Raw genomic sequence first — 14039 nt, 5'->3', positions numbered from 1 at the left:
ATTATGTATAAGACTTATATAACTCTACTTGGATTGTCAATACAGCCATCCTAAACACTTATGTACACTGTTTATGGCTGATTTAACAAAGTGCTCTTTCACTGCTTCACTTGTGTGTGTACTTTCTTTTTTTTCTGTATCACAATAGAGTATGTTTGTTTATTCACAGCATAGTCCATTCTTCGCTGAGCAGCTGACAGCCTTTCAGGTGTGGCTGACAATGGGCGTGGAGAACAGAAACCCACCGGAGCAGCTGCCTATTGTCCTGCAGGTAACTTCCAACAATAGCTCAATAGTTTCAACATCTAGGGAACTGCCTACCTAGACAGCATTTTTATTTAACATTTATTTAACACCTCCTTTTTGGGAGCTGTGGTTAACAGCGCATCTCTGCCATTCATTCATTCACACACAGAAACGCGATTCACTTGAGAATGAAAAAAACTTACTACAGTATTCCATAGCGATCCGTTCCTCCTCGAAATACCAGCACTTCTGAGGTACATTTTCCATTGTTATTATTACGATAGTATTATTCCTCACAGCGCCGCGAGATGGTGTAAACAATTATAATGATCTGATTAAACTTGATGTGTTTTCTCAAGCTGACATGGGGGCGTTCACAGGTTTGCACGGATCGCCTCAGTCATTTGCCTTTGAATAGCGCGCGCTCTCCGTGGGCGGGGTCACATTAAAAATAATTAGCTGAGACGAGAACGACTGACATCTCGCTCTTTTCATACAGATTACATAAACTGAGAATATTTGTTTTTTATAAAAATTACTTCATTTTAAAAAGAAGAGAATTCAAGCTTCATGCCTGTGTGTCTGTATGCCTGTTTGACTAAGTAGTCGCTGAGTTATTGTTCATTTCCGACGCGTTTCAGAATTGACTTCACTGACAGAGAGAAAGCAGAACTCACATCATGTTTATTTTTCTTTGTTTGGCAAAAAGCACAACACTTTGTTTTTATTGTGAGTATACACAAAAATAATACACACTTAACAGGATCGATTGATGTATGAAACTGGTTTGTAAGATCAAAGTCAACAGAGTATTTGGAGTCTCGTTTGAACTGATAAGAAAAAAAACGAGCAAATCAAGCCGGCGTGATTGCCGACCTCAGAGGGTTAAAAATGGCAAAAGTCTGAGCTTCCCTAAGTTGAAGAGGTAGAGAATTCCAAAGGACAGGTGCATAGAAAGAGAAAGCCCTGTCACCCATAGACTTTAAGCGAGTTTTAGGAACAACCAGCATGTTCGATTGTGAGGAGCGCAACCTTCGATTAGGCGTGTAGGGGTACAACAGTGTTCTGCTAGATAATTTGGAGCCAGGCTGTGCAATGATTTGTATATGAGCATCATAATCTTTAAATCGACTCGGAACCTGACTGGGAGCCAATGCAAAGATTCCAAAACCGGAGTGATATGGTTGCATATTCTGGACCCAGTTAAGATCCTGGCGGCAGAATTTTGTACATGTTGCAGCTTGTGTAGTGTAGATTTAGAAACTCCAGCTAAAAGGGCATTATAATAGTCTATCCGAGAGACGACAAAGGAATTTATCAGCTTTCCAGCTACAGGAAAAGTTAACATCGGCCGCAATCTAGCGATGTTTCTAAGATGGAAGAAAGATGTTTTAACAGTACTCTGAATGAAAGAATCAAATGAAAGATTAGCATCAAAAATAACTTAGGTTCCTCATTTTACTCTGGATACCCAAGACAGAGCCATCAAGAGTCAAAGACGAAGAACCAGCTTTGGAAGTTTGGTGACGGGAACCAATGAGCATAACTTCAGTTTTATCATTGTTATAACACATTTATTCCTCCACCAAGCAATGTAGATCCAAAGAGGTTGCTAAGCACATGCAGCAACAAAGAATCACAAACGGCAGTTGTGCAGTAATACTAATGTAATGCGGTCACAGGTGTATGTTTGTTGGGTAATTTACAACGGCTTCGGAAGCGGCTCAACCAATCAGAATCAAGGACTGGAACTATCCGTTTTATAAAATGGAATTATATTCAAAGTGCTTCACAGATAATCTGAATTTAATATATTTCTTATGCTAATAATAGTGGATAGAAAAAAGTAGCTTAATACAAAGTAAATTTTTCCCGATAATATTTAGTTAAATTTGCTTTGGCTTTAGTACAGTGGCCTGGCCAGTTATTTAATTTAGAAAACTGCTATTTGTAGCGTTTATACGCCCGTATAAATATCATTAATTATTATTCACAACGAATTATGACCAATAATTAATAACTTAATTATTTTCAGAATTTACTGTAGCAGAATCAATAGTATGATTATTTTATCAGTTCATCCAATGAACAGAAAGCATAAACAATTATTAACTCTAGGAAATATAATATCTTCCTGGCCAAGAAAGGATAATCCCCAGCTAACAGTAAATTACGAAGTAAATCAAGGGTAAAAGCATAGGTAACTTAAATCGAAGTTCAAGACAATAAATTCGTAAGCACATAACAAGTACTACTTCTCTTTTCATATACAAACAATACTTTGTATTACAATACCTTGTACAAACAATACGCACACACATTCATACGAGTTGCAGAAGGAAAAAGAGTAAGGAAAGATTAAGTTTTAAGAGTGAGTTTAAGAGTGAGATGATGAAATCCCAAGTTTCTATATGCACTTATAAGACATGACCTGGAACGAACCATCAATCATTAATTTAACCCTTCTATTGTTTCTTAGACAGGTTATTAAATTTATATCAATACACCAGTTCAGCTTTTAGTCTGGAGGTACTTGCTTGTCTTTGCGTTCCTTTTTGGGAATTCCCTTCGTTGCGTAAAAGGGGGTTTTCCCGGTCGGTGTCTCCTCGTGCCTGATGTCTGGGGTGGCCAGTCACGTGGTGTGCTGGCGGAATGAAAGTCTTTGTTTGAAGCTGACTTTGCAGAAGAAACGTGGCTCGAAATCTTGTCGCAAAGCTTAACTTAGAACCGAGACTCACAACGGAAAATAAAGGAAAACTTAGAAAAGAAAAGAAAATGGAGACAAGAGTAGTAAGATGGCTTGAATAAAGCTGTTGAACCCGTTCTTCTGATCTTAATTTGGGTTCTTTCGTATGCGCGTTTACATGGTTACTCGTCTGGTTTAGATCTTCATCTCCCACTGCATTTTTGGTTCTGCACCACACTTCTTGAGAGTGATAGCAGAGAGTTTCTTGAGCGAGAACAGAGAGATAGAGAGCACAGAGAGAGCGCTTTGTTTCGTGTCTAAGATTTTAAACTCAAAGTTTGTCCCCCCTCCTGAAGAGATCGGACCAATTAGACACTGGCTTTGTTTGTCTCATCGTAAATCATGCATTATCTGGGATCTCCTTACTTTCCAAGCTCTAGCAGAGAGTACAGAGGCCACAGTTTAGACATCATTACTATTATAAGAATACGAAACATTTTACACAGATTTCAATCAAGCCATCTTTTGAATCACGAGCATACGATCCTACTGATATGAAACACAACACACTTTCATTCAAACATCTAACAGTTATAACCATTAAATGACTTACATGGGATATAACCAAGTGTAGACACATATACACATATACTAGGTTGTAGACAACAAAGAATTATGTACGATAGTCTGATTATAGGTCAGTCAAGAATTGTTCTGGGATGAGTTTTATGCATTTTGATATGTAAAAATCTCAGTTCTCGTGGTTTTAAGAAATTCCAATCTGAGGTCATGTATAGTTCCTGCTGACGTCTGTTTTGTTCATCTCCTTGGTCCTTAAGAAAGACGGGGTCTGTTAGTTGCAGGGGTCATGTGACCTCTTGTTACGGCCCTGAGCAGTACCATCTTCTGAACCGATCGGTCTTGCAAAACTATCACACGTTGACAACGTTCTTACTTAAAGTTAACCAATAAAAGTCTTTGGTTGCAGACTCTCTGGAGCCTGGGTGATTTATAGATCTGGGTTTGTGAAGACTCTTTGTGGGATTATGTATGAACAAAATGACCTAAAAGCTTCAATTGTGTTTGGTTCATTCTCGTAGTTGTTACAATTTATATTTATACTTATGATGCCTAATATTTTTCCCATACAGTATAAGTGTGTATTTATGTATGTAACAACATAGGTGTTTTTATAATTTAGGAAGGGAATCATATTTCCTGCAAGATGATTATTTAATTTGTAAGTCCTTAGCATCAAACAGTTTAAAAATCCACTGATCTATGAATGGCGCACTCTGTCTCTCTCTCTCTCTCTCTCTCTCTCTCTCTCTCTCTCTCTCTCTCTCTCTCTCTCTCTCTCTCTCTCTCTCTCTCTCTCTCTCTCTCTCTCTCCCACATACAAGTCATTCAAGCACACAAAAACGTTCCTTTTTCAATAAAAGTTTTGCTGCTGAAAGTTCCTCACATTTTTTGTTATTTTATTAATTTTAGCATTGTTTCAGCATGAGAGTGTCTCCACTCCACTGCCATATTTCCCTTTCACCTATTAACTACGATAAGTTGTCAGGGGTGGGGAAAGGTAGAATGAAGAAGTTATAATGTACCAATTACAAAAAAGAATCACAAGTTTCACAGAACAGCACTGGATACAGTTAATGGGGAAGGTATCACGACAGTAAATTATGGACTTATGAAGCAGCAAAACAAGTGGGTTTATCGAGAGTATACATAAATAGTGATCCGCAGAAATCATTGTACGCAAACGGAAAAAGTAAGCATATGGCGTATTCGTGCTTATGGCACTGACTACACCACTGATGCTAAACAACATTGTGTTGCGTGCAAAATTGTTGACTATATACAGCATTTTAAATATGTCGCTTGCAAGATTCAGTGGTTGGCTCAGAAGGCAGCTCTGGGGCTCCATTAATTAAAATGGTAATAAATATGACACAATAATATGATTTGCAAAAAGAATTCAATCTAATTGCCACTTGCAACAGAGTGCAAATTTAAAAGTCTTGAACAATAAGTTTGTGTTGTAATAAAAGGCAGGCTATTCTAATAAAAACAACATACAAATACAGCATGCAAAATGGTATTAGTTGTTTCAAAAGCATAGTTCAAATGAAGTTGATTTGACTCTAAGGGAGAAATTTGTTTGGGAGTAAAACTGTAAGGTGGGTAAAAATGACAAAGTTTGATACATCTTCATGTGACTAGTCCAAGAACTGCAATGGATTCTGGAAAATCCACGTCCACAAAACTGAATACATTGATGATAATGTCAAGCAGAAAGAAATAGAGAGATACTGACTACAGAGACAGCACCATGTGTGAATGAGTACAGAATACACAAAATGTCCCATGATTCCTATTTTAGGATCACTTTTGGACTGATGTAATCTTGTCAGATACAATGTGCATGGTTGAGATTTGATTTGTTTGTAGAGCACAAACCTCATGACACTCAGGGTTACTGTATACTGTAACACGCACATTATCGTACTCTGTTTTAAATTTAAATTAAATCCTGGTTAAAATATATCTGGCTATCCCACGCACATAAAATACTTTTGTTTTTTAAATACTATTTCTTATTAGAACCCTCTCTCCTGTTGTTTTTAAGAACAAGCCCACACCATATATTTTACATTGTGTAAAGTCACACTTAAAAGTCAGACTTTTAAATATACCTGTTTTGTATAATTCCTTGAGTATTATATTATTCAAATGTTAAAATATTCAAATACACTACAAAATGTATTATAATTGTGTTTAAATGTGAATGCAAACTTTGTATTGTCTCGTATGGTGACCAACATAAAAAGAGTGTTCAAGGTATAGGTAAAATTTTTTTTTTTTTTTTTTTTTTTTTTTTTTCATCATTTCTCATGTCATCTCAAACCAGTGGAAGATATTTTGAAAAACATGTTTTTGGCTATACAAGTCAGAGGGTTCCAATTTGGTTTAGTCTTCTTTTTCCTTACATTTTTATATGTAACTTATGCTCCTCTATTATCCTTGTTATCCTTTGTCGCTTTTCATAAAAGCATCTGCTAAATGCAAAAATGTATTGTAAATGTGACATTGGTGTTCAAATACTGTAAAATCTTGCTGTGTACAGTATGTTCCTTTAATTCAGACAGTAGAGCATGGCACTAATATTGCCAAAATCATGAGTTTGATTCCCTGGGAATGCATAAAACTGATAAAATATGAACTGTAATGTAAATGCTTTCTGATCACATTTATTGTTTCCTGCTGACCATCTCTTGTATTGAGTAAAAAAGTTTGTCACATATTTCTGTGTTTTACTTTAAGAGGTCTGGACTCTTCACAGATGGGCTCAGATTTTCACACTTTTATTAAACTCCGCAGCCAGTCATGCTTTTACACACACACCCCACTTGTAAGTGCTGACTAATCTTCCAGTTGGCTAGAATCAGTAAAAATACAGACAAAAAAAAAAAAAAAAACAGACCTCCATCATATTCTTCACTTCTTTCTATTTTTTCATCTCTCCTCTTCCTTCCTTCCTTTCTTCCTTCCGTCCATAGGCCTCGGGGTATTAAGGAACACCCTATTATGGCCAAGGTGCATGCTGATAATTTTCACAGTCCATGATTTGACGTGACCCTGCAATCTATTAATACCTTGATGGCAGGGTGGCGTATTGTTTTGGCAGGAGATTTCGGGCGTTTCAGAGTTTGTGTGTTTTTGTGTGGGCATTGAGGTGGGCAGTCCTTCTGTTGCGCTCCTTACACAGCATGCTCTGTCTCTGGGCAGGCCTGTATCCAGAACCCCTCACCATGCAAAGAGTGTGTGCCACAACTAGATGCTTTAAATACATACACACGTATACAGGGTTTTAAAATGCTGGCATAGGAATATGCAAACTAGAACTGTTATCTAAAACTAAAATGTATGCTTCTCTTGATCTCAGTTCTTTTGATCTAAAGGTGTATGCTTAAATGCTTAATTACTTTTGAAAGCTAAAATAAATTTTGCCAACCTACGATTTCTAAAAAAAAAAAAAAACTAACATTCTAAAGGGGTCAGATGATGCTTATTTAAAACATTTATTGGCTGTAATAATATGGGTTAACATGCTTTAATGTTCACATACTGTTCATAATTGTATTATTACATTATTCCAAGTCAGTCTGAAACGCACTGACAGAGTTCTGGTTTCTACAAAGCCCCTACTTCCGAAAAGTGCTCTGATTGGCCATCTGACCTAGTGTGTTGTGATTGGCCAAACACCCCAACCATGTATCAGAAATGTAACGGCTGAGTTTAATTACAAGCTTCAGATCCCAAGGTTTCTAAAGCAATTGTAAACACACAGCTATGTTGTCGGTTTTACTGTATCAGTTCAATCTCAAGTCAAATTCTGAAAATGTGGATCATCAAGCAGATTGATAGGAACCAATTTTGCAACCACAACTTGAGCAGAAGGTTTATATTTTAACTCTCTTACAGATCTTATCCACTGATTCCTAATTTCATCTGTTTTTGGAAGACCAAACAAAGGGGTTTTGCTTTCGCACCGAAACACAGCGTTACCACAATATGGCGACAACACTACAATTCACTGAAAGCCTGGCTTTTCTTTGTGTGTGCCTTTGGTCGTGTATTATGCTAATATTTCTTATTGTGACATATACATTTGCAGATGGGATATCTTGAATTTGATTTAGGTGCTTTGGGCAGATCTGGAGCAGTGTTCCCTTTTGTGGGAGACTGAGCTTTGTAACTTTGCAGACAAGCACCCATCATACATGTGAAGTCATTTAGTACTGTTTTAAAGGTGTCTAGACAGTCATACATCATTGTATCCCAACCTTTCACATTCATCATTAGTTCCCTACCTTGTCTTATGTACGGTACCCCTACATCCGTATAAGTAAGGCTAACATACACTTTCAACCAGAAACTGGTGTTCCTTGTATATCATATTATATTAATATCATTAGAATTGTCAGTAATATTATTAAGTAGCTTTAAATATAAAGGATACCACAAGTTAAAAGCAAGTCTTTCACAAGTTGATGTCCTGGTGCGTGACATCATATCCTGTTTACCATATTCGTAATTTTGCATGACTGAAACTTATTTTGACCATCCCTTTTATCAGTAATACAGACACATATTGAAGTGTTAATGAATCACCACCCTAACCACAGATGTTCACACACACACACACACACACACACACACACACACACACACTGCACAGGGAGTGTGTGTGAGCCTAAGCACCTGGTCAAATGATTATATTAGTTTCCATTGTGCATGGGAATGTATGTCTTCCTGCTTTTGTGTATGTGTGGGTGTGAGACATTTAGGTGATTTCTGTTGGTGTGGGGTAAAATAAATATTGTATCTTTCATTGTATTTCATCCATGGCCCTGCTGTAGAGTTAAACACTGACACACTTTTGTCCTCTCCTCACTGACTCCACTAGCTGTGGAACAGAGCAGAACTTCAGATTAATTTTCTCCCATCTGGTTTCTCTTAGGTCCTCTTGAGTCAGGTACACAGACTGAGAGCACTAGATTTGCTGGGGCGATTTCTGGACCTGGGCCCTTGGGCCGTCAGTTTGGTGAGATGGCAGATAACACACCTCTAACATTTATTTTTTATTTTTCTTTTACTTTAAAGCTTACATAAACTAAACTACTACTTATGTAACTGTATTTAAGAAACCTTTAGCTAATACATATGTCAGTCAATTTACATACACCTCCAACCCTATGGAATTTGGATGTTAATATAGTTATGTAGCGGCCAGGGTTTGCTGGAATTCGCATACACAATCAAACAATGATATTCTGAATACAAGATACCTGTGAAAGAAAGAAATCTAAATAAATCAATCAAGTTTTTCAAAGAAATACCTTGAATTACCTTGAATCACGTCATCCTCTAATCTCTCTCTCTCTCTCTCTCTCTCTCTCTCTCTCTCTCTCTCTCTCTCTCTCTCTCTCTCTCTCTCTCTCTCTCTCTCTCTCTCTCTCTCTCTCTCTCTCTCTCTCTCTCTCTCTCTCTCTCTCTCTCTCTCTCTCTCTCACACACTCTGTCTTTTTGCTCTCTGCAGGCTCTTTCAGTGGGGATTTTTCCATACGTGTTGAAACTGTTGCAGAGTTCAGCGAGAGAGCTCAGGCCTCTTTTGGTCTTCATCTGGGCAAAGATCTTAGCTGTAGATAGTGTATGTAAAACTCTTCATCCCTTGCAATTCAGCAATTGCTTTAACCAAAATTCCAAAAAAAGCAATTAACATTCAGTTACTAATGACCAGCTAAAAACCTTAAATATATACGTAATAAAAAATTGCAAAATTTCCTTGTGTTTTTTAATGACTAAATTTGATTAAGAAAAAGAAAAAATGTGAATTTGTAAACTTAATTGTAGTACAAACAACTGAATGTTTAAATGTTTCCACAGCAAATCAATTTCTATTTTAGACCGTATTCTATAATGCTATTTTATGAAGGAGTTATCTGTTTATTGGCTTATACAGTGTAATTGATATTTATCTCTTGCATTTTTCCTGATGCTCTAAGTATTTGAGACTTTATTCTGTTAGTTTTTGTTTTATTTACTTTTTTCTATCTAAGAGTTGATAGATCGATCAATCTGTGTTTTTTGTGCATTACTGATTGATCAATATGATTTAGAGATCATACACTCCCAGTTTAGACAGTCCTAGTTTAACTCATGTCAGCTCAGCATTAAGTCATAATTCACCAAAAAAAGACCGAAAATAAATAGAAACAGATGAAAATGCTCTTCTTTAAGATCTCAGAAATGTGTCCCATTTGTAAATTTTAATATATTTGTACAACAGAAACATTCAAGTTTGTTTTTGTTTGTGGAAAAACTCATCTATCATCCAAACAAACTCTATTAATAAATCAGACTTAAAGTCAGCGTAAATTGCCATTAGAATCCCATTTTACTTTCATGTCATGTCATCCCATACAAAAATGCAGCCAAACCAAATATGAATTTGCTTGATATCCATGTAGCTATTTGGCTGTTGGTTAACATTTATTCAGTAGGACATTTCAAAGGTAGGATAAATAACTACAACTTTTCTTTGGAATAACATGATGTGATGAATTGTTCACTAGAAAGTAAATCAATTTTTCTGATTTTACTGATTTATAAGTGCTACACTGATTGATTTTTTTTTTTTTTTTTTTTTTTTCTTAAGTATCATGATTTTCTTTTTTAATGCACATTCCTGGTGTAGGAAGGATTAATCTGTGCATGTTATTTCAAAAGATTTTTAATCTAAATTATTGTTATATAACTTTAATAACATTCAGAATGTATTTTTGTAAATGTATTTTGGAGTGTGGCACTGGAAGGGCAGTGGAAGTGAAAGTGGTTTGCCATCTGTCTCTGACAGCAGTGGTTAAGACACCTGCAGAGATAGATGATCATTCATGCACATCCCTCACAGAGACTGCAGCAAATCATACTCCAAAGCTGCTAAACAGGCTACTTAAAAAAAAGAAAGAAAGAAAAGCAGACCTTATTTTACTTATAAATTGAAAAACCCCATAATAAAAACACATAGGAAAATCTCGACAGAACCAGTGGCACATTATTTTTTTTGCTGTGGTACCAAACTGTATGTTTTTTAAACTTATAAACGATGCTGCCAACTATGACTTTTACTGTCTTGGAAATGTTTTTGTAGCCATAGCTTTTTTGGATAGCCATTTTATTCTTGTGATGGCAAAGCAGATTTTTTGAAGAAAGCGTGATGCATTGGTTTATTAGTGAAGTGTCTCACGTGCTGCAGTTAAATTTTCTTTAGGGGAGTATGTAAGTGTTTTATTAGAAAACTCAGATGTAAGAAGTTTGTATCAGGCAGCAAAATTGGTAGAAACAGTTGTCAGCTGTCAGTATGGTGTTTGTTTCATTTTTGTCACGCCTTCAATTCCTTCTCTTTTACACTCGCCTACTCTCCCTCCTGCTTTTTCTCTCCCTCTTTCTTTATTCTGTAGTCATGCCAAGCTGATCTTGTAAAAGACAATGGGCACAAGTACTTCCTGTCGGTGCTGGCTGACCCGTACATGCCCGTAAGTATCATGCAGATGGTACTGAATCATTTTCCACTTTGTTCAAAACAAAATCTGTTTTGTTAACTTTATCTGCTGTGCTATATTTGCAGAGTTCAAGCTATGCTTTGTTTTTGGTTGGAATTTGTTGCACTTTTGACGAATTAAATCACAGACAGACAGTGAAATGTACACTATTAATTAAATGAAGTCTTAGACATATGAATATTTAATTGTTGACTCCCGATTCTTTATTCAGGCTGAGCATCGAACTATGGCTGTCTTTATCCTCGCTGTCATCGTCAACAACTACAACACAGGACAGGTATCTATCTATCTATCTATCTATCTATCTATCTATCTATCTATCTATCTATCTATCTATCTATCTATCTATCTATCTATCTATCTATCTGGCTATCTCGTCTGTATGTCTAAGATCTGTAGTAAAATTACTGTAATAGGATTACATTTAAAATGCAATTTATTCCTGTGATGGCACATCTGACACAGTTTTCAATGTCACATGATCCTTGTAACAAGTTAGCTCAAAGGGGAAATATTAATAATAACTCATAGTTATGATTAATTATTAGTATTTGGGTCAGTTAATTGGATTAACTTGAGGTAGCTAAATTAATATTACAATCAATTAATCAGTTCCAACGAACTATTTTGATTATTCATTTATTCTAAGAAAAGCATATCTTTCATGGCCACCGAAAAATAATTATTTCTTAGCATGTACAGCGCTTAGAACATGTAACAAGATCAAGATCGTAAAATGGACTTTGTTGCAAGCAGAGAATCAGAACCAAATACATATTGTGCACAAGTTTTATTAACTAAATCACAAACATAACTAAACTAAACAAACATACATACATACATACATAGGTAAAATGGTGAGTGATATGGAACCGGAAGCAGGAAATAGAACTATGGAAAAGATCTATTTAACTATGAAAATAACCATCAGCTTATCATTTTCAGAGCACCTCATTAAATTGATACTTGCATGGTCTGTGCAGTGGACACAATTGAGTTGAAAATTGAGTTCATTGATGGGTCCGTGAGTGTCAAAAGTCACTGTAAAGCAAATGGTGGGGGTTGCGATGGACTTCGTCCACGGTCCCCACAGTATCAACTTGAAGAAGCAGCAGTTGAGGCCAGAAGAGAAGAGAGAGAAGGGCTAATAGAGAAGCTATTTATTGCTGGACAAAGGTCACACCTTTTGGGGTTGGCTCAACCAATAAGAAAGGGGGAATTTCCTCTGTTGCTAGGATTTATGACGCTATCTCAAGTGTGGTTAGACATCTGCCTTCCCTTTTGTGTTCATTAATGCTCAGATAGATGTAATAAACATACTGCATTCTAAGAGAAGGTGACATGCATTCAAGTCTAAATCATTAAATGAGGATTAATTAGATGGGAGGCATGATACAGGTGGGGTTACATTGACCGTTGGTTGTATAATAAAATACATACCGTAGTATATACATAGTAGTGCACAAGACAGTAAATCATTCACACAGTTTCTGGGATGCATGTTCACTTATAGATCAGTTCATCTATGATTAATGCAGAAAAGTCTGTATTAGAGATTGTTTCTGTCTCCCCCATTGTCTCTGTCTTGAGCACATGACCACATTTTTTTAACAGCCATAAAACGTACTCGGTTACTAACGTAACCTCGGTTCTCTCTAGAAGAGGGAACGAGTACTGCGTAATATCTTACGCTACGGGGAAAACCTCTTTTCCGCGACATATTGAAGCCAAAAAATTATCCTTAATTTTTGTAAAATGTAAAACGCGTTGCGGCAGCACGCAGACATAGGCGAGACAGCTCGCTTGCCTATTGGCTGCCCTGCGGCAACTGCAGCAGCCTATCGAGAGAGGCCCCTCATTACGTCAGATCCAATGAGGGCGCTTCGCGCCCACTGCGCCACGTCCCGCCGAAACGGGCGTTGCTTGGGCCTATATATATGGCTCGACAGGCTGTGAAATCTGGTTTTTCATCGCTGAAGCGAACCAGAGCGTAATGCATGCACGGCAAAGATACACAGTACTCGTTCCCTCTTCTAGAGAGAACCGAGGTTACGTTAATAACCGAAAGCAGCTTAGCCTGCGAGGCAGGAACCTCTAGGTTATAAAACCTTATAAATGTAGACAGGGAGGCCCAGCCTGCCGCCATACAGATATCTTGCTAGGCAATCCCACTAGACCAAGCCCACGACGAGGCCATGCCTCTCGTGGAGTGCGCTCTGACACCTAACTGCAGGCCCTTAGAAGCGTAAGCCAGTGCAATAGCATCAACTATCCACCTGGATATACTCAGTTTCGACACGGCAAAACGAATAGCTGCTCCGTCTGTCTGAAGACAGTCGAGCGAGACACATAAGCCCTTAATGCCCTGACCGGACAAAGGAAGCTTGCAACCTCCTCCTCGTTGGAGACCGGCAGGGCCGACAGGGAAATCACCTGCGCCCTAAACGGTGTGTTGAGGGATTTTGGAACATACCCGTGCCTTGGTTTGAGTATGACTTTTGAGTCATTTGGCCCAAACTCCATACACGTCGCGCTCACTGAGAGCGCATGCAAGTCCCCTACACGCTTTACAGAAGCGAGAGCCAGAAGAAACGCTGTCTTGAAAGACAAGTGTTTGATATCTATTGATCTGATCGGCTCGAATGGGGCACCTTTCATGGCTTCCAAGACCGTAGAAAGGTCCCACATGGGAACTGTGGGAGGTCTGGGAGGATTCAGCCTCCTAGCTCCTCTAAGGAAGCGAATGACCAGATCGTTCCTTCCGAGTGACTGGCCAAGCATCGGTTTAGTGAACGCTGCTATGGCCGCCACATAGACCTTGAGCGTGGATGGGGTTCTGCCCTTATCCAGTAGCTCTTGCAGGAAGGAGAGAACCTCCATCACCCTACAGTCTGAGGGTGAAAAGCCACGAGCTGTGCACCAGCTAGTGAACACAGACCATTTCGAGGAGTAGAGCCATCTAGTAGACAGGGCTCTAGCCT

At 37.8% G+C, this 14039-nt stretch overlaps 1 protein-coding gene across 2 annotated transcripts in view; it reads left to right on the top strand.

The window, feature by feature from the left end:
* Positions 1 to 14039, top strand: part of rptor (regulatory associated protein of MTOR, complex 1) — a 425184-nt gene that overhangs the window by 307965 nt on the left and 103180 nt on the right. For both annotated transcript variants that reach the window (XM_081381619.1, XM_081381620.1), the window contains 5 exons: positions 170 to 271; positions 8457 to 8540; positions 9036 to 9146; positions 10957 to 11031; positions 11270 to 11335. In XM_081381619.1, the coding sequence (XP_081237745.1) occupies positions 170 to 271; positions 8457 to 8540; positions 9036 to 9146; positions 10957 to 11031; positions 11270 to 11335 (438 nt within the window). The remainder of the gene's footprint in view (positions 1 to 169; positions 272 to 8456; positions 8541 to 9035; positions 9147 to 10956; positions 11032 to 11269; positions 11336 to 14039) is intronic.

The sequence above is a fragment of the Scardinius erythrophthalmus genome (genome assembly GCF_964197995.2).
Source record: "Scardinius erythrophthalmus genome assembly, chromosome: 12".
Lineage (NCBI taxonomy): Eukaryota > Metazoa > Chordata > Actinopteri > Cypriniformes > Leuciscidae > Scardinius > Scardinius erythrophthalmus.
The sequence above is the reverse complement of the archived record's forward strand: the minus strand, read 5'-3'. Positions and strand labels throughout refer to the sequence as shown.